The following is a 23,402-nucleotide window of genomic DNA, read 5'->3' on the forward strand; positions in this document are numbered from 1 at the left end:
CAAGCACCAGCCTTGTCCTCAAAGAGCTCCTGGTTGCGCTGGGCAGACACAGTGGAAAAGTGGACATTTACTCAGCTCTCTCATCCTGAAGACAAAGACGACGGTTGCTAAGGAAACTCAAGCAAGCCCTGCTGCCTGACTTGTGACCGGTGTGGGACACCTCCGTGTGTCTCCTCCACAGGAGACGAGCATTCGGAGGCAGCTGGCTGGACGCCGGCATTCCGGCCAGCTCCCACAACAAACTAGGCTACTCTGTTTCCCTAACGCACCCAAAAGCAGGTCTTCCGGAAGAACTGCCCTTTGAGTGGGTCAGGAACGTGTCGTGGCCAAGGGTTCTCCAGGCTCTCCGTCCAGACTCACTGGCTTCACACCTAAGAAAAAACTATCAAGTACTTTCTAGTTACATTTTGGTCAGATCTGGGTTTGGGGAACCCAAGTGATGCTCCCCAGTCCCTCTCTCGAAAACTGATGCTCGCTCACTGAATGGGACGGGCGCCAAGTTCTGCAGATGTCCCACTGGAGGAGTGAGGACAGGGGGACTCCTTCGGGGAACGCCACCAGGATGTGAGCACACTAGGACACCAGGGCCTCAGAAAGCAGTGGACGCACAAGGGGCAATTCCATCCAGGGAGAGCACTTCTGGGGAAACCGAGGCTGGAGAGCCCCCCGAGCAGCCTGGGCCACAGAGCACAGACAGGGTGTCTCCGACGATTTGTATCATCTTTTATTATACAAAATAGAATCCCATCTGTGTTGCACATTCATACTTCCTATAAATCTGGCTTTAAAAAATCCCCAAGGGCACAGTCTCATCTGTTCTTTGATTTTGCTTCCAATGACGTCACACCTCAACTGCAGTCGGCGTCCTCTCAAAGGACAGAAGCAGACACGGATGCCTGGGGGGCCCTTCCCCTGGTGCACCCCGGCCTGCCCGCAGGAGGCACAGTGCCCATCACCGTCCGGACCACAGCTGCCGGGGACAGTCAGCATGAGAATCAGAGCGGCAGCAGGTCATCGCCTTCACCAGCCCGTCTCCAGCAGCACAAAACCAGTCCTCCCAGCTGGTCTTCTGGGGACCAGCCGTCACAGCGACGTGGTGATGCCGTCCCCAGGCAGCCGAGCATCCCGGGCTTCTTTGGGCAGGCCTGGACCAGGGCCTTAGGGGATCTCTGTGTCCATGGTATAAATCTGAATGAGATCAGACACAATGTTATCAATGATTGGCTTGGTAAGGTCGTCACTAAACACCTAGAAAGGAGAAGGAAAACAGGTTCCGATTAGACTCCCTCTGTGAGAAACAAGGCACCCGCCACTCATCACCGAACCTCACTGCACAGGGGCCGGCACAGAGGCTTGGCCATCAGAGAGGACCGCAGCTCTCCTCAAAGCCCGTCCGCTTCCAGCCTTGCGGACCACAAAGCAGAGACCACTCCAGATGGAAAAGGCCTCGGGGATCATCTGCACAGGCAGGACTGGGGGCTGGTGACAGAGCTGGGCCAGGGGTTCATTTCCAGAAGTAAACAGGCTGAACCACTGAACCGCACTCCACGCCGGCGGCCCGGAGCACACCTGCAGCTATTCCCGGCCGCGCTGTGGAGCTCACAAAATCATCAGGTGAACCCCTAGGGGCCCAAACCAAGAGGGGCGTGCAGCTCAGGGTGAACGCCACATGCTCCCAAGGAAGTTCTGGTCCCTGCCCAGCCCCAGGGAAAGGACCTCTGGCCCCGGGGTTGTCCTGCCCCATGAGAGGGTCTCAGTCCCCCCTGGGGCGGAGCCGGGCCACACCTCTTAGCTTCGCCTCTGGGGAGGGGGCAGGGGGCAGAGATGAGCATCCGAGGTCAGCCCCATGGGAGCTCCACGCCCATGGGACCGACCCCGCACTCGAGTCCCCCCACAGCACCGCTCAGGGACGCTTCCCTGGTGGCGGGGCCCAGGGCAGGCTGTCACCCCAGGCCGCGGGAGAAACGGCCCGGCCCCCGCCTCCGCCAGCCAGGGGCCCAGAGGCTCGCGCCTGGTCTGGCCCGGCCCCGCCCTACGCTCCTTGCACCCTCGCCGGTTCCGAACTGTGCGCTTCCACGGTCACTGACCACAGCGGCCAGGACCAGGAGCCGCTGTACGGCTCTTCTGAGCTCTGCGAGCCTCCTAGTGAAGCACGGAGCCTGTGGGTGCTCTCGGGGGCCCCTGATGACACGGGAAATAAAAAGCAAAACAAGGAGCTCTTGGTTAGATGCTGTGGTCTCTTGGGCCCAGGGGTTGCTGCCTGGGGAACTAAGGTACCAACAGCGTCAAGACCTTGGGCCAAGCCAGGGCAGAAACCAGGCGTGAGCCCACCCCCTCCACAGCCACCAAAGACATCCGGGGCCCTCCGTAAGCTACGGAGAATCCCAAACCCTGGCCATGAAGATCGGCCCTCCTGCCCCAGACTCTAGGTGGATAATCAATGCTTCCAAAATACGGGCTTGGGCTTGCTTGCCAAGGTTCACTCCTTGTGTGTTCCTGGGGACCTCAAGCCAAGAGAAGACTGTTAAAAAGTAGTCCCAGGCCAAAAGGTGGAAGCAATCCGAGAGTCCACCCTGGAGGAAGGCACAATCACAACGTGGCTCATCCGTACCACGGAGCAGTGCTCAGCCTCCACAGGGACAGACACACTGACCCCCGCTCCAGAGTGAGTGCCTTGTCCACCCGGAGGCCCCACACAGCTTGGCACAAAGGCCTGCCCCTCGCACCCTCAAGTACCCACAGGCTTCTGGAGAGGCGCACTCATGCTCTCCTCCCAAGGCTCCTCACCAGCATGGCAAAGCCCCAGCCCCCCGGAGATAAGGGACGACAACAGAGAGGCGGTTGCTGTAGCGAGTGGCGAGCAAGGAGGAGAGCGAACGAGGAGGAAAAGTATCTCCCAACTCAGACGTCAGCACCCAGGGCCAGGCGGGCGGGCAGGCGTTGGGCGGGAGCGGGGGTGAGCGAGGCATCATCCAGAGCCATTTCTCATAAGGCAACTCGTCCTTGCACATCACAAGCCCAAAAGGCCCCCCAATTCTGGATGCTCCTGGTGCATATGGCCCGGAGCCAGGCGGAAAAGGTGAAGAGCTGAGTGGAAACGAGCTTGCCCCCCACCCCTTCCCAGTCTTAACAATCCCTTGTACGCCGGTGCTGCCCAGAAAGCAGGCCTGCGGTGGGTGGCTGCCTGCGGTGGGTGGCTGCCTCCCAGCACCTCCCTGCTGAGGGCAGGGAGTGGGAGGCAGAGGCGGTGAGGGGGTGACCAGGGTCGCTCAGGAGCAGGGGAACGGAAAGGAGAGCAGAAAGGCAGACACACAGAGGAGAGCTGGACAATGGGAAAGAGGGATGAAATCGCAGATCCAAGCAGCCAAGATGGCAGGGGCCGCCATGCCCACCACACGGCCCCGGAGAGCAGGGCCCGGAAGTGGCAGCCCCTTCTGCCACCACCCACAGAGCCGGGACACTATGGTCACACGATCTGGAAGTCCCCAAGAAACCCCAGCACGGAGCACTACTTTCTGTCTACGCAGACCCCTCTCAACCCCATGCCGTCAGAGCACGTGCGTCTCACCTGAGACCAGGGCCACGGACGTGTCTGCTCAAAGACGCACGAGCACATACTATGTGCCGGGTCTAGGCACCTGGCCTAGGGCGGCTGATAAAGCAGACAAGATCCCTGACCTCCCGGCGCTTGCTACCGTGGGTAGCTGCAGGGGTTGGACAGACAGTGAAGGATAAGAGAACGAACAGCGGGAGAAGCTGCGTCTCCCCAGAGGGCCCGCCGGGGGAGGAACACTGGGAAAGGAGGGCCGCCATGGGAGCCACGAGCTGCAGGAAGGGCAGGGGCGCCAGGAGCAGACCCAGGAGGGCCCCCTCTCTTCGGGAAGGGAGGGCACCCGAGGAGGAGAAACCCTAGGGACCATGGACAGCGCTCGCAGAGCCCCTCCTCCAGGGCCAGGCCAGACTATGAGGTAGGTCTAGCACCGGGAAGGGAAAACCAGAAATGGTCTCAAAATTCCACTGTGAGAAACTGGGGCCTCCTCAGGGAAGCTCGAGGGCAGCCCTTCCCCCAGACTTGGGCTCGACCAACTGTGCTGTGGGTTCAGCAGGTCCGGGGGAGGACGGCCCATCTCGTGACCACCAGCCTCGTCGTCTGCATCTAGCCATCCACCCACCGATCCATCTTCTATCATCCATCTGTCTGTCCGCCCTCTATCCTTCTGTCAGCTACCGATCCATCTATCGTCTATCTGCCTGTCCGGATGAACCCATCTTTTCAGGGGACCCCTGTACTTCTTCCGATGTGAATCTAAGTTTATGAAACCTCAGCTCTGTGGCAAGCTCCCGCTCAATTCAACAGAAGTGCTTGGCGGGACAGCCGGGGCTGATCCCCACCCTGGGACTCGGTCACGACTGGGGCGTCTACAGGGCAGCACGGGATGGTGTCACTATGGAAAACGATCCGGCCCCAGACGTCCACGGTGCCAAGGGGGAGAGCCCCTGCCTTAGACAATCACGACGGGGTGCGTTCAAGCTTCAGTATTGCTAAGCAGCCCGTATCTTCCTTCCTGGACGGTGCCTACAAAGAAACACGGACGAGTCCTCAGGCGAAGGAAAGGGGGACACACCTCACCTGCCACCACGGCTTCTCGGCCTCCGCCTCGGCGGGCACCTCCACCCCATAGGCCTGCAGGGCCAGGTGGAGCACTGCCACGGCTATGTGCTGAGCCCGGAACCGGAGGCACAGCCCCCCGTGGTAGCTGTCCCGCAGCAGGGCCCAGGCAGTGACGGAAATGGGGGTCCGCTGCCAGCTGTAACGGTTCAGCCAGTTCTTGAGGGAAACCAGGTAGTGGAGCAGGTACTGCAAAGACACGGCAGTCAGCCAATGGGCCTTCGGGGCTCCAGCCCCCGGGACATCTGACTCCTTGCTGGGAGGCGCTGTGCCCCCATCCCACCGCCCACCAGCCGCTCTGCCCCCAAGCTGTCTCGACAGGAGTAAAACACAAACCGGATCGAGTCATCTCTCCGTTCAAGCCCTCCAACAGCTCCCAGTGCCTTCCACTGGCCTCCATGCCCTGCGCCGCCCTGCCTTCCCACCACGTTTAAACAGGCCGAGCTCGCTCACCCCTCCGGCCTTGGCATCCATGGCTCCCTCTGCCTGAAATGGTCTCTCCCCCCGGCCCGGGGCCCGGGTGCCCACCCACACTCAACTCCTGGCCCAGCTCCTGGAACTTGCGCGAGCCTCTCGCGATGGCCACCCATACCACAGTCCCTCTCCATCACCTGGCCCTGCTCTAGCCGCCGTCAGAAGCCATTCTGCGTATCCCCTTGCCCAACTCAACGTAAGCTCCGGAAATAGTGTCCTCATCTTCCAAACAGAATGCGGCGCCCGTGTGTCCGGCCTCAGGCCAGGGCTGCCGGGGGACAGAACACCTGCTTTCCGGACTAAGACTGGCGACCACGCTTTCCGGGAGTGCTGGGCTGCAGACTCAGAACGGCTTTCCAGCTCAGCTATCTGTCCCCGCTCTGGGAAGACAGCCGCTTTGCTGAACCGCCCGACCTACGAACACGCTGACGAGCCCTCTGCACAGGCCTGAACGCACACGCATGCGACCTGAGCCTGCCAGGAAGGGGGGCTCATCGGCTCCCGGAGACCCCGTCCCGACCTGATGTGAGCGGAAGGGCGCTAGGCTCAGGCAACGCTGAACCCCACTCCCCCACCCGACGGCCCCCTTGGCAGGTGCTGTTCCTCCCCAGACCCGGAGCCCGGCCGGCTCCTGCCTTCCCCTGCATCAGGCGACCGACCAACAGACTGACCGGAAACACGACTGTTTTAAATCTCTACCAGGGGTTTCCAGGATTAGAAAGGCGTCTAGAAGGCCGGGGTGAGACTGTAAGGAGCCGTGGTGACGGGAGTTACTCTGTAGTTCAGCTATGGCGGTGGATATACGCAGGGGCGTATGGAATGAAATTGTGCAAGTGACCGCCCAGCCACCTCGAGAGTCCCCAGCAGGGCAGTGGGGCTGCCCCAGTGCCGACACCCTGCGGGCACAATGACTGGAGTTCTGCGAAATGTTTCCACTCGGGGAGGCTGCAGAGAGTGTCCGCTTCGGGCAGGATCTCTGCGCTATCCCCTCCGACTGCCTGCACGCCTACAATCGCCTCAGTGCACGTCTCAACGCAAAACAAAATGAAATCCTGTTCCCAACCCCTGTCCCGACCCCCTTGTCCCAACCCCCACATCCCGCCCTGCAGGCCACCCTCCCAAGCTGCCCACATGGGGGCCTGGAGCCCCCAAAGTGTCACATCCAAGTGCTCCGAGGGTCTCCCTTTTGCTGCCGCCAGAACCCGTTCTACTGGGACTTCCGCGTTCCTAGCGGTGAAAAGTGTGCCTGCCTAAGTCTGCGCCTCGGCTCTTCCCGCGGGGCTCCAAGCATAGCTGGGCCGCATGTGGGCTCTTGGGGACAGGAGCCCTGGGGCATCACAAAAGCAGCCCCGCTTCCCCGTGGCTCGCTGAGCACACGATCTGTGTGGGGTCACGGGACCAGCAAGGGCTGCAGTCACACGGGTCCCAGCTCGTGGCCTCAGCCAAGCGGGCCGAAAGGCAGAAGCTGAAATGAGAGCTACTGGACGAAGCCTGGGGAGTGTGGACCGGAGGGGCCGCGCAAGCCAGTCACAGCGGCGCAGGCAGGAGCCCGCGTCCCGCTGCGACTCTGCTCTTCCTCTGGCGGCCCACACGTTCGGGAGCGTCTCGGGATAAGGAACGAAAGGGCTGGCGCCTCTAGAAACGGTTGCCACTCCCCGGCACATACCTTGTGCGGGTGCTGGAAGGAGACTTGGAAACGCAGGACCCTCAGCATGAGGAGCTCGCACTGCACTATGCTGTCCCGAAGAGCCCAGAAGCGGGAGTCCAGCTCCAGCGGCTCACCCCCCGGGTGGAAGTACCTGCGCGGAGAGACAGCAGCGGTCACGGCGGCCGGGGAGGTGCCCCCAGGGAGCCCCCCAAAGTCCCCTGGCATCCAGACCCACACCACACCCCAGGGTTCTGCCGTGGATAGGGCCAGTTCTACCGACGGGTTTAGAAGTCACTCTTCATCTACAGGCCTACGACAGAGAACAAAAACAGCAAGCAGCAGAGGCAAGAAGCTGGCTTCTCGTTTCAGCCCTCGTGGGCTGTCCCGCATCACTCAGCAACATGCCCAGTGTCAAGATGAGCTCTTTGCGACTGCTCCAGAACCGGAAGCTCTCATACCCTGAACTGACCGCGCTTCCGGTCACGGTCAGCTGGGACCAGAGACGGGGTTTACTGCCCGGGATGGCAATGCCCAGGACTCCTACTCTGGGCCCAAGGAAGGTCCTGAAATGTGTCATGGGGATGCTATACACAGAAGAATAAATGTAGTTCAGCTTCATGTTCCCGGACTGTCTTTCCTTTGTTCCAGATCCTTCTATCCTTATTTACGCCCTATATATCCACAACACTCCCACCTCCGCATGACCACCAAGATGGAAGAGAACCGGATGGAAGATCACACTCAAGCGATCAAAATTCTCTGCCAATGACTCAGCCTTCCCAGTTGCTCGATCCTTCTCCAACTTCCCCACAGAACCCCACCGGGGTGCTCATGTCTAATTAGTGGTCCAGACAATTTCCCCTCTACCAGTCCTCCCTGCCAGGGACCTGGCAATTACAGGTGGCCCTGTGGCCCTCCCTTGGTTCCCTCTCCGGTTTTTCTCTTAGGCTTTCATGGTACACTATGAACCTGTCGTGCTTAGGGGGCAGGGAGTGCTCTTTCTGTTACCTGTTGATTAAAAGAGAAGCAGCACAAAACAGTTTTCTTTCCTAATGATTAGTTTCTAGAAAGGTTACGCCATACTGCTAGTCAATAACTGTCCACAAACTGCTGGGCCCCCGGGGTCTCAGTGCAGCCTGGCCAGACCCCCATATCCTTCCCCAATAAGAACACGGCTGCTTGGGCCCAAGGGGGCTGCCCACAGAGCACCATGCCCACACCAGGCAAGAGAGGCTTGTCAGCGATTCTGACTTGGTTTCCCACACCACCTCAATAATTAGTAATTGCCCAACTGGGTCCACACCCTCCCCTGCCTGGGAAGGTCCTACGGGTCCCACAGAACACAACTGGTTCCATCCATCCTGCCCCAAACTCCAGACCAATCTTGACACATCTCTCCAAGCTCCCTACGTTCTAGCCATGCTCCCCTCCCGAGGACCCCAGCTCTCCTACACTCTTCCGGGCCGTTGAGACATCCCTTAATCCAGCCCCGGCTTCTCGTCCACTCACCCCATTTCTGACACAGGAACGCGCCTGCCTTTGCTGCCAGCGCTTCTCGCCCTGGCTCAGGACCACCCTGGCGCTTCCTTCTGAGCTTGACCGCTGTCACCGGAGGTCGGGGCTCAGCGGGACCCTTCTCTGCCCTCCCACATGGGTGAATACCAGTGCGTCCTCCCAACAGGCCTGGCCCGGAAGCCGTTACCTGTTGGACACGTTGATGATGTCCCGAGTGCGTAGGTGCTGTTCCTCCACTTTGCCGGCCAAATAAAGGGAAGACATGGCGACCAAGTAGGGGTCGTAGGTGTCCAGGTTGATCTCACAGAAGAACTTGTGGTAAATGGTACAAGCAGTGGCGATGGGAACGGACCGCATCCCTAGCTTGACCCCTACCGAGAGAAAGCAGGCGGGAGAGGAGCTCAGGCCGGGGCTCACCCTCTGCCCGAGCAGGGCTGCAGCTGCGGGGTGGGGCCCTGAGGGCGTACAGCCCCGCTCAGACAGGACCAGGAGCCGGGAGCCCGGCTGGCCACGGCGGCTGGGCCGTGCACTGGGTCCTCTACCTGCGAGGTGTCAAGCCAGGCCTCTCCGACTGCACGGTCCCCTCCAGCAGCACTGCAGACCCCACACTTCTGGCAAGCCCTCCCGTCACACCTGGCATGTGAGCCTCTGCACAACGTTCTGGAAAGGACCACACACTGTTGTGTGTCTGTTTCTGCCTCAGAAAGCATTTAACCAGAGGTCACCCTCACTCCCACAGCTCACGGAACAAAAATCCTGCCAAGATGACAGCAGGGGGAAAAGGCCTCTGAGCATCGAACAGACGCTGCAGAGTCCCAGGGTTACACTAGATTATATTCGGCCCCGGTTTCCTTGTCTGCGGGTCGGAAAGGGCAAGGAAAGCAAGCAGGGTGACTGCCGAAGGCACCTGCAGGCTGAGCAGGAAAAAAGCAAAACCTGCGGCCTCCGGCAGGTACCAGGGAAGAGACGCCACACACAGAAAAGGGAACAACTCAAAAACCAGAACACGTGGTGGTTTGATTTAGGGGGTAAAGCCCACGTCCCAGCCCACCCCACCTCACCTCTGGCTGGCTCCTAAGGAAATCACTGCACTGGGTAACAGAACCCACATAAATTCAGTGACCAGAGTTAACAAGAGAAGGTTAAATGACATCCAACAGACTGAAATAAGGTCGGGGACAACCAACAGTCATTAAGATTTACATTCAATATCCTCTCCCCGTGGTGCCTTAGTTCCCTGGGGCTACTGCAGTGAATTACCACAGACAACATATACGGTTTCCCTTACAGTGCTTGTGCTCAGAAGTCCGAAATGAGTCTTAGGGGGCTAAATTCAAGGTGTGGGCTGGGTGGGCTCCTTCTGGAGCCTCCAGGGGAGAATGCTTCCTTGCCCTTCCCAGCTTCCAGGCACCCTGCAGTCTCTGGCTAGTGGCCCCTGCCCCCCCCCTTGTCAAAGTCAGGGGGAGCATCTTCTACCTCCGCCTCCCTCATTCCACGGCCTCCACTCCGCCCGTCACTCCCGCCTCTAAGGATGGGATTGGTGAGATGATCCTGGGCCCAGTGAATAATCTAGGGTAGTTTCCCCATATCGAGATGCTAACCCCAGCTGCAAAATCTCCTTCGCTGCATGGGGTACAGTCATAGGGTCACAGGGGCACAGGTTCGGGGCATTAGGATGCGGCCTCTTTGGAGGCCCCGTGTTCGGCCTCACATGGAGAGCAGGAGCATATGCGACACATTTGATAAAGAAGTCCCTGGACACTGGCACCTGCAGGAGCTTCTAGCACGTCAAGGGTTAAACCTCAGTTACACAGGCAGCTCCTACACGAGACTCATCAGTCCCGAGACACCACATATGGAGCCACAGCTGCACATGACCCTCCAAGCCCCGTTTCACGTAGCAAGTCCTCAAAGGGCAGCATGCTGCCCTGGCTTACATGGACCCTCCAAGCGGATGCATGGCAGCCTGTGGGAGGCCGCCGCCATCCTTCTCCGGACCTTGTGCAACTTCCTGGAAATTAAATGTACAATCCCTGGGCTTAATGGTCCTGCATCATTTCCCCCAGACTGCTGACTTGGACTTGAAAGCCACTCGCCCACAGCCTCCTGGCACAGACTGTGCACAAAGTAACAAAGATCAAAAGTAAGCGGCCGACCCCGAGCAGATACTATTGCCGGGGAGAGATACAGTGTTTCCACGGGATCCGGTTCGCTTCATTGTCTCGCCTTGGAAACAGGGGCACCCAACACCTCCGTGAACACAGCCTGGAAAGGGTTTTCAGAACCGGAGCGGCACCACGCCTGGGCCCTCGCCGACGGGGCCCGTCATGAGCCTCACCAACGGCGGCCCCCGAAAGGCTCCGCGAGACCAAGGGCGCGGGGAGACAGATGTGTCTGAAGGCGCGCGGGGGGGGGGGGGGGCGCCAGCAAGCCTGGGGCGCTCGGGTTCGACCACCTCGTCGCTCGCGCCAGTCCCTGTCCACGTCCTCTCCTTGAGCCCGCGCGCCCGTCCGCGAGATGGCAGTGACCGTGTGTGTCCTCCTCGCAGCTCAAAGCCTAGCGCACAGGGCGCGGCGGGAAGCAGAGGCCTGCACCCCTGAGCCGGGCCTCTCCCCGCCCCCACCCCGTGCAGCCGCGCCCGCTGCCCGTCCTGCGCGGCCCCTGCTCCGGGAAGGGGGCTCCCGCAAGGCCGGCCTCGCCCCAGCGCGGTTACCTGCCTCCATGATGAACCTCGTCACTCGGAAGTGCACCCTCGCCTCGGGTGCCGGCCGCCCCTCGGCGCCCCGCGCCGTGCACCCCGCTCCGCAACTGTCCGGGCCAACGGCCTCCATGAGGCCCCGCCCCGCGGCCCCGGACCCCCCGCCGGAACGAAAAGGGGCCCCAGAGCGCGGCCACCGGCTCCGGGGGTCCTCGCGGCGGGCGCGGCCACCCGCCCCGCCCGCCGCCCCGCCGTCCCGCCGTCCCGCCCCTGCCCGCGCCGCCCCGCCTCCCAGCTCCCCGCCCGGGCTTGGCGGGCGGCGGGAGGGGGGTGGCGGGACGGGGGAGAATGACTCCGCGGCTGCGCGCAGGCGCCGGCGCCGGCGCAGACGCGGACTCGGCCGGGCGGAGGCCGACCTGTCCCCAAACGGCGCGCGGCCCGCCCTTGAGGACCGCCGCCCCGTCCCCGGGGGACTTACGCCCGCCCACCCCCCCCCCACCCCCCCGAGCCGCCGGCCCCGTATGCCGCGGCCGGAACTGGCCGGGCTGCGTCGCGAGGGCGCCACGAGGTCACGGGCACCCCTGGGCATCTTAGCGGCAAGTCCCTGCGGTCCCACTCGGGCGTCGCTCCGGGCTGGTGGCCCAGCGTGCTTTAGGACTGGGAAGGCCGGTGGGGACTGCGAGGCCCCGGGGCGAGGGGCGCTTGCCTGTGAGTGGTCTGCGACTCCCAGCGGGAGAAATCCTGTGGCTCGGAGCCCGCGTTCGCATCTGCCCTGTCTGCAGACAGGTGGATGAGCCCCGGGGGACACGTGTGAAGAGCGAGCGAGTGTGTTGTGGGGTCCTGGCTCTGGGAGATTTCTCCGCATCCCTTGGTGATCTGGCCTCTGCTCACTTTCCCAGGCTGACGCACACTAGGAGCTTAAATGAATGAGTGTTGTTGAATATCCTGTTCACGATGCCATTGCACGCTTCGTCCGTGTGCCTTCCACAAGCAGGGTATCCCACGTCGGGCATTAGAGAGATAGAGCACCAGAGGGACTCCCAAACGAACGACCCAGTCATCCGGGTCATTCCGGTATCATCGGATGGTTGCTATGATTTGAGAGAGCTGGGAACTTTGAGAGGAAAAGGCCACTGCTCCCAAGCTCTTCCGCCAGGGTGACTGGACCCCGGTGAAGGTCCTGATGGCTCTACGTCCTGACCCACCCAGGACAGCCTAGTCTCCTTCCTCCACTCCCCCATCCCTCTCCCAACCCTATTCCCCCCAAGTCTTTTTCTCCATGCCAGCCACGAAGCGAGGGACTGAAAACAGCAGGAACTCATCCTCCCACAGCTCTGGAGGCCGGAAGTCCAACATCCGAGTGTAGGCAGGGTCACACTCTCTGCAGGGGACAGTGCTTCCTCGCCTGTTCCAGCTGCTGGCGGGCCCAGGTGTTCCTCGGCTCGTGGCCCGTCACTGCAGGCCTCTGCTGTCACATGGCCTTCTCCTCCCTGTGTCTCTGTGTCTCCCCTGTTACTTGTCAGAGGCAATGAGGAAATCCAGGTGATCTCAACTTGCACCCTTCACTTGATCACATCCGCGAAGACCCTTTCGCCAATCCCAGCTTCCAGGGACCACAACCTAGGGGGCCACCGTCTGGCCCAGAACACCAGCCACCAGCCAGAGCGAGCCTCCTAAAATGTAAGCTTGACGGGCTCTGCCCTGCCTCCCATCTCCCAGAGCCCGTCAAGCTTACATTTTAGGAGGCTCGCTCTGGCTTACACTCAGGAGAAGGCTGAGGCCTTAGCCTAACATGCCAGTTCTCAGGGAATCACCCTGTCAGCTGACCAGCCTCAGCTCTCACCACTGGGCCACTCATGGCAACACCCTTATGCAGCTCCCTGGAAGTTAAAACCGCCGGCCTAAGGGTCTTCACACAAGCTCTGCCCAGTGAAGGGATTCCTGCCCCAAACCCCTCTCCCCGACTCCCTCTGTCTGAGGCAAGGCCCAGGCCCTCTGGGCTGAGTACCTGTGCGGGTGCGGGTGCACGCGCGCGCGCGTGTGTGTGTGTGTGCACGCCTGCCCACATGTACCCATGTGCAAATGTGTAGAGGGACTCGGGGCCCCGAGGCCCCTGTACTGCTAACACCTGTCATGCCTTGAGCACTCTGTCCCTGCTGTCCCCTAGCCGAGGCTGAAACCCAGACCACCCAGAGAACCAGCCTAAAGGGGCACACCACACACACGCCCCTCCCCACACTCACATGCAAATGTACACGCACATCAGGCAATCCCCCCACCACATGCACACACATCCACACGCCCAAGTCGGCTCACTCACTCTTCCCTCTGGGCGCTGGCCCAGTGGCCTGCCTGTCACCCCTCCACCCTGTGTTTGCGGGTTAAACAGCACAGCTTGAATTCCTCCTCCCCACCGCCCCCCGGGCCTTTTGGGGCGGGAAGAATCTGGGCTCAGCAAGTCACAGGCACCCATGAAGGTGAGTCAAGGGAATGACTCAATGAACACATTAATTTTTAAAACCCTGGGTCACAGGACACCCTCCCGGAAAGCAGCCTGGACTCGGTGGTTGACAAATGAATAATTCACTAGCCACCAGCAGGAGCCAGCAAACCTCTAGGTACGGCTTCCTCTCCCACCATCAAGCCACACCCACTGCCCGGGTGCTCCCTTCCTGTCACCCCTCCCAAAGGTGGCATCCCCCCCTTCACCGTCCCCACCATCCCCCAGACATTGCCCGGGGATTAATCCAGGCCCTGTAGTGGCAAGACGATCAATACAGAGGGGCGGACAATCCTATCAGAAGAGGATTCTACGGTATTCACCAAGGCCGCCTTATCTAACCTTTACCGTGCACCTCCGCGCTGAGTACAGTCCGGCCTCCTCCTCACCTAATGAGAGCGAGCCAGTGGGGGCTCAGGCCGGGGCTCAGGCTGAGGCTCAAAAGATGAAACAGAGAACGGGGAGGGGCCTTCGGGGTACAGAGGAAAGGCTGCGCCCAGGCAGGGCCACTGGAAAGCCTGACTGGGTCTTCAAGGACAGGGGAGGATTTCCAAAGTGCTCACCCCGCCCACCTCCTCCCCAGTGGCCTTTGCCCTAGGGCGGTCATGAGGAGCCCCTTCATCCAAGTCCAGTCCTGTCGCTTGTCCTTGGAACCTTCTTGCAACCTGAGAACCTCAGTCCACTGTCACCCCGTCTTCCCCACCTCTGCCCAGCTTCCCACACCTTCTGGGCCTCCCATCTCTCCCTGCTGGCTGTCCCAACCGCCTCCCCCCGAGTCCACCTCCCCATTTCCACTGCCCTCTGCCCTCCCACCCTTCTCGACCACGCAGCTCTGCAGCCACGTGTGTCCTGAGCTCCACAGCCTGCTGCCTGCCCTGCCCTTGCCCCCCCCCCCCGTGCCCGGTCCCCGCTGGGTGAGACTGTCCCCCTCCCACACCACCGTCATCTTAGCCCACTCGGGCTACTAGAGCAAAATACCCCAGGCTAGGTGACGGATAGACAACAGACATCTCTTTCTCAAATGTCAGGAGGCTGGAAATCCAGGATCAGAGCGTCAGCATGGGTGGGCTCCGGTGACAACCCTCCCCCGGTTTGCAGAAAGCCAAGTTCTCACGGTGCCTGACCCTGGGGGAAAGGACGCACCAGCTCTCCCGGGGGCTCTTTGATAAGGGTCCTCTTTCCATTCCTGAGGCTCCGCCCTCAAGACCTGATCAGGTGGCCCTAGCCCGGGGCATTAGGATCTCGCCCCGTGAGCTCAGAGGAAGGGCACGTTCCGAGGCTGGCGCCCACCAAGGTCACATGCGGCTTCCAAGGTGCCTCCGTCCCGCAGCGCCGGCTCCTTCTCGTTTTAAAGTCTCAGTGCTGACAGCTTTGAAGCCTCACCCCCACTGTCCCCTTGGGCCCCACATCGGGGCAAGCTCCGGAGAAAGCCGGAGTGCTCCCTTCCTTGGCACCAGAGGGGAGTTCTAACCGCACGCAGGAGCCCTCACCCCTGCCCTAGCGCAAGCCATGACCCCGCCAGTCTCCTCTCCGTGCCCTCCCAAGTCATTTTCCGGCCAGGCTGGGGACTTGCCCCCTATCCCCAGAAAGCCTCAGTGCGCGAGTAAGGAACTTTTCCGTGACCTCTTGGCGGGGGTGGTGCCCTCAGTCTCCAAGACCAAACCAAATTTGGGGTGGAGGTCAATCCTGTTTCTGAAGAGTGACCACAACACGCTCCTTCCTGACCCAAACACCTTCCCCTGGAGGATTCCCCACCCCCACTCTCCTGCCCCCCGCCCCCCCCCTCCCGCCTCCTTCCCTCACTGACGGAGTGCCCGCATGAGCGTGGCTCCGGCCTGGGGCTGGGATGAGGCAGACAGGGTCTCCGTTCAGCAGCCTTGCCCTCCTCCCCCACCCACATGCTCCAGACAAAGCCACCTTTGTGAACCCGAAGCCTGACTGCGGCCCTGCCTTCCCGGAGCCTGCCAGAGCCACACCACCTGGCCAGGGCTCTGTTTACCGGGCGGGCCGGGGCTCAGTCTTCCTAAGGAAGGTGGGAGTTGCCGGACCCGTGGAGACGCCGTGGGGATTATAGCTTTTGGTTAATCTACTACTACCGGAGATGATTTCCTTTTTCAAAGTTTTGAGTAAAAACAAGCTCAGTAAAGAGAAAGATTGAGCAAGCTCTGAACACCCCCAGGGGCTTGCATGTGACCAAGGCGGGCCTCTGCAATGTTGGAAGTCGGCACCAGGGTTTGAAAACCCGCCCGGCGCTAGATATGCACGGACAGGCGCTACAAACACAGAGACAGAATGTAGATCCGTGGGTGCCAGGGGCTGGCTGGGGGGCTGGGCGAGTGATGGAAGTGGCTGCTCAAAGGGAAGTGATCAGAATGTTCTGGAACTGGATTGTGGTGAGAGTTGCACAACTCTGTGAACATATTAAAAACCATTGCACTAGACAGTTTCAGTGGGTGGGTTTTATGGTGTGTGAATTATATCTCAATAAAGCTGCAATTAAAAAAAAAAGGTCATGGACAATTGTGCCATCAAGGACAAACCCCCCATGGGGAGAAGGGATTTCATAAAGAAGAGCCAGAAGACTGGCCGGCAAAGAGTCAGGGGGCAAAACAGCACTGGAAGGGACCACGAGCCATTTACGTAGCCGGGGAATTCTTCGGAGCGCTAAGGCTCCGCGTGAATGGGTGAACTCACAAACCCATGGAGCAGAAGCTGAGAAGCCAGCCGGAGAGCAACAGCAGGACAGCTCCAGTGAGGCTGGCGACGCTGTGCTAGAGAAAGGCCCAGGCAGCCTGGGGGGGCGAGAAAACAGGGAGAACTCCCCAGCTGCGTAAATAGCTCGGCGGGGAAAGCTTGAGCGGACTGCTGGAGATGGGGGACAGCCAGTCTAGGGGTGCGGATGGAGAGCCCTTCCGCCAGACTGGAGGTTGATGGGGACATCCTGACCCACGTCCGTCTCATGGGTGGCCTCCCTGACCTGTGGGCCACTTGAAGACAGAAGCAGGGACTAGAGTGATGGGGCCACAAGCCCAGGGATGCCTGGGGCCACCAGAAGCTAGGAGACGGAGAAGGATCCTCTCCTAGAGCCTCCGGAGGGAGGACAGCCCTGCAGACACCTTGATTTCAGATATCTGGCCTCCAGAAGCATGAGAGAGAGCTATCTGTTGTTTAAGCCACCCAGTTTGTGGTCATTTGTTAATGGCAGCCACAGGAACCTCATGGCGGGGGTGTCAGGGAGCGGTGGTTGAGACTGTCCCCTGATGTCTGCTAATAAACTCGAGACTGTGGAGAACAGGGAGGCCGGAGTTGCTGCCCATGCATGGGCCACTCATAACCCTGTGGAGGGGAAGAAGGCCTGGGGAGGTATAATTCATCCAAGGGCACGGAGAAATAAAAGAGAGGGAAGGAATGCAGATGAAGAAATCCGATCCAAGAAGGTCGGGTGGCTTCTCAAGGTCACCCCGCGCAGGGATGTCCTTCCAAATGTGGGGCTTTCAGCTCCTGGCACAGCGCTTTCCTCATTATCCCAAATTCCCCCCACCGAGGTTGGAAAGTGAAGTCCTCACCAGTTTTGCTGTCTGGGCCAGCCCCTCCCGCCTGTGTGCGGTGTCATCAGACCCCATACCTCTCGAACTCTAGCCCTCTTGGTGTTCCCCCAGACCCTCTCGGGGTTCCTGTGCACAGAGCCTTTCCTGCGGCTAGGATCACTGAGGCTTACGGCCAGAACAACCGCCTTCCTCACTCTCCACCTGGCTTCCCCACTCCCATATCTTTGGCCATAGGACCAGCAGGACGCAGACTTTCAACCATGTGCCCACCATCATTTGACCAACTCTGTCTCCAGGTTCAAAGTCCAGAGGGAGACTCTGATTGGATGAGCCTAGTTAATGAACACTCGCTCTGAAACAGGAAGCCACCTTTGATCCACTGGGAGCAGTCCAGCGTATGTCCTGGTTCCTGTGGAGGGGACTGTGTGAAGCAAGTCAGTCCAGGAGCCCAGGGACATCCATTTGGCAGGACCGCTCCACGAGCTCCATGAGCCCCTGAGTCCTTTGCTTCGTGCACCCCTTCCTGAAACCTAGAAGAGGACTCAGCAAAGGACGAGCGGCGTCAGTCAGAGATCTTGGGTCTGCTGCGTGTTTACCGGGCAAGGAAGTCAAGCCCTCAGCTCTTGGCAGGCAGTGGATGGAGAAGGTCTAAACGGCTACACGAAAAAGTAGCTGTGGAAATCCCTGATCGACGGGTACGGAGGCAGCTACTTACTAGAAGAGTTACCGTGGTGGGAAAAGGCAAACCAGATGATAACAAAAGCGTGTCTGCCGTGGAAAGGGGGCGATGAAACTCTCTATTCACAGATGACACAATCGTGTATAAAGAAAAGCCAAAGGAATCCACACATGCACACAAAAAAACTGTCAGAGCTAATAAACAAGTTCAGCAAAATTGCAGAATTCTAGACCAATATACAAAAACTGCCTGTATTTCTGTACACTATGAGGGAACAATCCAGAATGAAATTAACAGTTCTATTTATAGTGGCATCAAAAAGAAAAAAAATACCCAGGAATAAGCATCACAAAAGAAGGGCAAGTCTTGTACAACCATATACTATTGAAAGACATTAATAGATCTGTGTAAATAGAAACACATCTCTTATTTATGGATCAAAAGACCTCTGTTACAATGACAATACTTTCCAAAATGATCTACAAGTTCCACACTATCCCTATCAAAATTCCAGCTGGCTTTTTCTTTTCTTTTCTTTTCTTTTTTGGAGAAATTGACAAGCCAATCCTAAAATTCATATGGGAGCTCAAGCGACCCAGAATAGCTAAGACAGTCTTCAAAAAGAACAAAGTGGGAGGACTCACACTTCCTGATTTTAAAACTTACCACAAAGCTACAGGAATCCAGACTGTGCAATACTGGCACAAAGATAGACACACAGATCAATGGCATAGAATCGAGAGCCCAGAAATAAACCAGCGCTGCTATGGCCTACTGAGTTTCAGCAAGACCGGCAAGATAGCCACATGCAAACGAATGAAGTTGGACCACTCCCACCCCCGGCACCCCACACCATATACAAAAATTAACTCAAAATGGATCGTAAACCTAAATGTAAGAGTTCAAACTTTTGGAAGCCCTGGTGGCTCAGTCATTAAGCCTGTGCCTTCGGCTCGGGTCCTGATCCCAGGGGCCTGGGATGGAGTCCCATGTCGGGCTCCTTGCTCAGCAGGGAGCCTGCTTCTGCCTCTGCCTGCTGTTCTCCCTGCTTGTGCTCGCTCGCTCTCTGGCAAATAAATAAATAAAATCTTTTTTTAAAAAAAAAGAGTTGAAACTATAGAACTCCTTTAAAAAAAATAACAACTTAGGCATAAATCTGCATAATATTGAACGAGGCAATGGTTTCCTAGCTGTGGTACCAATAATACAAGCAACATAATAAAAAATAAATTGGAATTAAACAGCTCCGTGATGCAAAAGACACCACCGAAAAAGTGAAGAGACAATCCATAAAATGGAAGAACTTATCTGCAAATCATGTAGCCAATAAGTGGCTTGTACCTAGAATATATAAAGAACCATTACAACTCAATAAGAAAAACACAAATAACCCGACTAAAAGGGGCAACAGGTCTGAACAGACAATTCTCTGAAGACCGTCCACCATGTGTCACGAGTTTACGGGAAAATGCTCAGCATCACTGGACATTAGGGAAATGCAAATCAAAATCACAAGATACTACTTCCCACCCACGAAGGTACCTATAACTAAAAGGCTACTGACAGATAACAACAAAAAGAATAATAACGAATGTCGTCAAGGACATGGAGAAGTTGGCACCTCGCTCATTGCTGGTGGGAATGTAAATGGTGCCGTCACTACAGATAAGTCTGGCAGTTCCTCAAAAAGTTAAATATAGAGTTATCATATGGCACGGCAATTTCACTCCTAAGTATACACGCAAGAGAAATGAAAGCATATGGCCACACAAAATCTTACCCATGAGTGCTTGTAGCAGATTTATTCATGACCGCTCAAAAGTGAAAACAGCCCACATGTCCGTCAACAGATGCGCAGACATGCAAAGGGTGGTCCCTCCACACGATGGAGTACTATTCGGTCGTGAAAAGGAGAGAAGCGTGAACAGATGCTACAACACAGATGAGCTCTGGAAACATTATACTTAGTCAAAGAAGCCAAACACCAAAGGTCACACACTGTATGATTCCATTTGTAGGAAAGACCAGAATAGGCAAATCCATAGAGGCAGGAGGGGGAGTTCTGTCACCACTGGGGGAAGCCCGGAGAAGGGTCCACACAGGGCCCTCCACTGTCTTTGGAACTTCCCGTGACTCTATAATAATTTTGAAACAAAACCAAAACACAACAAAGATGTCAAGTGGGCCGGCTCTCACCTAGAGGCTCCCGAAGATTCTGCGTTCAGGTTGTTGGCAGAACCTAGCTCCTTGAGGCCTCTGGCTGGCTGGCATTCTTCTCACTATCTTTGACTCTTTCTGCCTCCTGTCTGGCCTCAGCTGCGAAAGTTCAGCGTGTCAGGGTTCCTGGGACGACATTGGACCCAGCCTGTAATCTAGGCTGATATTCTTATATTCGGGTCAGCTGGTTAGTAGCCTTAATTACCCCTACAAAGTCCCCTTGGCAATGCAACGTGACGTATTCATGGGCATAACATCAGAGGGCAAAGGTCCCAAGGGCCAAAACTATGCCTCCCTCGAGTGGATTATTTAAAGCCATTTAGTTGTACGGTGACAGCTGGTAGCTCCCGGTGCTGCGCACAGTATGACGCCCAGAGATGCTGAGCCACTGAGCCACTGTACGTGTCGCGTTGTGTACCAGCGATACTGAAAGTAAAAATAAATAAATAAAGATTTTCGCAAGAAGTCCATGAATGAATGCTATTTGGGATGTGAGCCCCCCACCCCTCGGAATGGGGGAGGAGTCGGGTGTTGGGAAGGAGGAAGGGGGGCCATCAGAGAGCTGTTCCCAGTTTGGGACACCGAAACGAAGTGGAGTCACCCAAGAGAGCGGGGCAAGAGGAGAATGGCTGGGTAGGGTCCAGCTGTGATCCCCTCCCGGGGTGCTTTCGTCACCCTGCGATTTTCTCCTCGCACCCAGCTTCGGAGGGCCAGTCTCCCATCTGCCGCCTTCATCTCCAAAGACCTTCCTCCTAGGTCAAAGCTGGAAGGGATCCCGGTTGAGCGGAGGTGGCAGCCCGCGCCTTCGAGCCCCGTGTGCTGGCGGAGGCCTACCACTAGGGGGCAGAGGAGTCTACACTAAAAGCCACACAACTGGCGTGTGTGCGGGTGTGCGGACCTGTGCCCGCGCTCTTGGGCTCGCGCTCCTGGCTGGGTGGAAGGGACTCAACTCAACTCAGCTCACTCCTCCACCGCGTCGGAGCTTCCTCCCCGCAGCCAGGTGGCTCAAAGTGTCCCCTCTGCTGACAGCCCGGAGAGGAGTCTCGTAGTATAGACAGCGGTCGGTGAGGGGGAGCCCCGCGGGCTCCGGCCCACCCCCGTGACCTCCAAAGCACCAACCTTCCCCTCCTCTGCCTGAAGAAGGGATCTAAGTGTGGGTAGAAATTGAGCCTTGTGGCAGCACCAACGGCCTAGAAGGTGGGGCCAGGAGTTGTGTCCCCTTCAGAGAAGGAAGGGGAGAGTGTCCCTCATCCAGCCCCCTCGCACTCAGCCCCGGCGGCCTGGATGCCAGCTCTCCAGAATTGAAATTCACAGCAAAATGCAGAACTAGTGAATAACTGGGCTCAGGTCCCAGAAATAGGCTGCCCTTTCTGCGGGGTGATGGGAAGATCCTCCCAGCTTCCCGTTGCCATGGTTTCCACTCTGCTACCAGGCAGCGGCTCCGCGGAAGCCATTTCCTGCGCGGGGATGCTGGCGCAGCTGCCGGTGGCCAAGAGAGCGGGCTGGGGAAACCCTGGTCCCAGAGATGCCCCAGGCAGAGAGTAAATGTCCGGGCATCGCATACTCCTTGAGCACACCGATCGAGAGGCCTTGAAGAGAGACAGCACGGGAAAAAAATACAAAAATGTTCAAGTTAACACGCACTCGGGCGGAATGCGCGCCGGTTTGGGCGGAGGGCATGGGTCCTGGGGACAGGGGAGCCCGTGGGCTCTTCAGGCCCGAGAAACATAGCAAGAGGAGAGAGCCCTTAGGTCACCTTACCCACGGAAGAGTGTCTTGGGGTCTGCACAGCGCAACAGACTGAGGTCCACCTCTGTTAATGCTCTGATATCTGGAGTCTTAGGAAATTGCTAGTAGGTCTGAGCCAGGACCCCCAAGGGCTGCAGCTCCCCCGCTGAGCCAGGCAGCCTGCCACCCTCCCAGAAGAGCGCGCAAAGATCTGAGCCCCTCTGGTCCCCAGACCCACAGGGAGCCCCATGCTGACTCAGGGACCCTCTTGCCTATGCCCCAGTTTGTCCTAAAACCACAGCCCCGTGACTTTGTCTACACTGAATGTCTCCCCACCCTGCCACTCCACCCAGCCTCAGCTACAGGAAATGTCTCCTGGGACTGCAGGTCATCCTGGCTTGGCTTTCGGAAAAGAGAGAGTCCTTCGGAGGTGCCGCCCGATTGCTCCCTGACCCCCATTTTGGCTGCCTTCTGGGAGAGGCCCCTGGCCCTCTAGCCTGCATGCTCCTTCCTGCGCCACCCCAGGGCGGCCCCAGCTTGGGGAAACAGAGCACACAGACTCCCCACAACAGCGGTTGCACTCGGGGCTGCAGCCCTACCCCTCCCCCGGCACTTCCAGGGGCCCCACCAACCATTCCAGACCTTTCTGCAGGCACAGCTCAGGACTGGCTTTGTTCATGCTAGCCAGGTGCGTCTGGCGCCTCCCCCCACCCGCACTCCTTCAGCCCTGACCATTAACTTCTCTGGTTCTTTTGGGTGATTAAAATTCAGCCCGGATTCACATCCTATTCAAAACCCCCCTCTCCATCCCCAGGACTGGAATGGACCAGAACAGAGACAGGGTGCTCTGACTTCCCCTTCCCTCCCAACACCACTCCCCCCCCCCCCCCCAGCTGAGGCAGGCAAGGCCTTGTCTCCAGCCCAAGGTCGAAGGGGGGAGGCTGCTCCATCTTTGCCTGTGGTTCCTGCCAAGGGGGTCACCTCTTTCCCAGGGTGGGCTCAGCTCCCTCTTTGCTAAGGATGCTTTAATGCTAGTCAGGCCTGTCCTCTTCAGGCCGCAGCCACGTCCCCAGCCCCCACCCCAGGTGAGTGTCCCCTGCAAGCACCACTGCCCCAGCAGCCCTCCCAATCTCAGCCCCTGGCCCCAGGCTTCCTTGGCCCCGTCCTTTCCTTGCCAGCACACACCCTCGGTGGCTCCTGGCCCAGCCGGTGGCCTCCTGTGTCCAGAACCCCCGCGGGCAGGTGCCGGCACTCACCCATGAGTCCAGTGAGCACCCCTTTCCCAGGGCCACAAGCCTAGCTCCCCCTGGAATTTTTGCTCCCCATACCTCACTTCCTACTTGGAAGGCAGCCCAGAAGTGGGTATTCGAAGACAGCAAGGGGTCCTTCTCCCTAGGTGACACTCTTTCAGCCACGTCCTCATTGGGCTCGGATCAGACTCCCCCCATGGAGCCATCAGGAACTTCTGTGGGAAGGAGAGCAGAGGACATGTTTGCCCTCCAAAGATGGTGGAAGCTCATGGAGAGCTCGAGGAAGGCTTCCAGGGGAGAGTAGTAAAGGAAGAGAAGGATCTAGAGACCACAGGAAGGCAGCCAGGGCTGCAGTGGGAGCTACCCAGGGGCTGAAGAGAAACACCCCCCACCCCCCCCACCCCCCAACTCCGCCCTGACCCAAGCCCACGCCCGCCCCCGCGGCCTTCAGGTGCATCCAAGGGGCTCTGCATCTG

General features: G+C 58.6%; 1 protein-coding gene across 6 annotated transcripts; it reads right to left on the reverse strand.

The window, feature by feature from the left end:
- Nucleotides 1-706: 706 nt before the first annotated feature.
- On the reverse strand, nucleotides 707-20,076 carry CCNQ (cyclin Q). 6 transcript variants are annotated; one of them, XM_045995670.1, is made up of 6 exons: nucleotides 11,020-11,153; nucleotides 8,849-8,966; nucleotides 8,494-8,677; nucleotides 6,810-6,942; nucleotides 4,626-4,858; nucleotides 707-1,248 (listed from the first exon to the last, which is right to left on the reverse strand). In XM_045995670.1, exons 3-6 carry the CDS (start codon nucleotides 8,661-8,663, stop codon nucleotides 996-998), a joined length of 789 nt encoding a protein of 262 aa, XP_045851626.1. In that variant the 5' UTR covers nucleotides 8,664-8,677; nucleotides 8,849-8,966; nucleotides 11,020-11,153; the 3' UTR covers nucleotides 707-995. The 6 variants fall into 6 exon arrangements, with proteins under 6 accessions (XP_045851626.1, XP_045851625.1, XP_045851622.1 ...); XM_045995669.1 differs by lacking the exons at nucleotides 8,849-8,966; nucleotides 11,020-11,153 and adding an exon at nucleotides 19,928-20,076; XM_045995666.1 differs by lacking the exon at nucleotides 8,849-8,966 and having other exon boundaries at nucleotides 11,020-11,322.
- Nucleotides 20,077-23,402: the final 3,326 nt, after the last annotated feature.

Source organism: Meles meles, chromosome X (assembly GCF_922984935.1).
Source record: "Meles meles chromosome X, mMelMel3.1 paternal haplotype, whole genome shotgun sequence".
Classification (NCBI taxonomy): Eukaryota; Metazoa; Chordata; class Mammalia; order Carnivora; family Mustelidae; genus Meles; species Meles meles.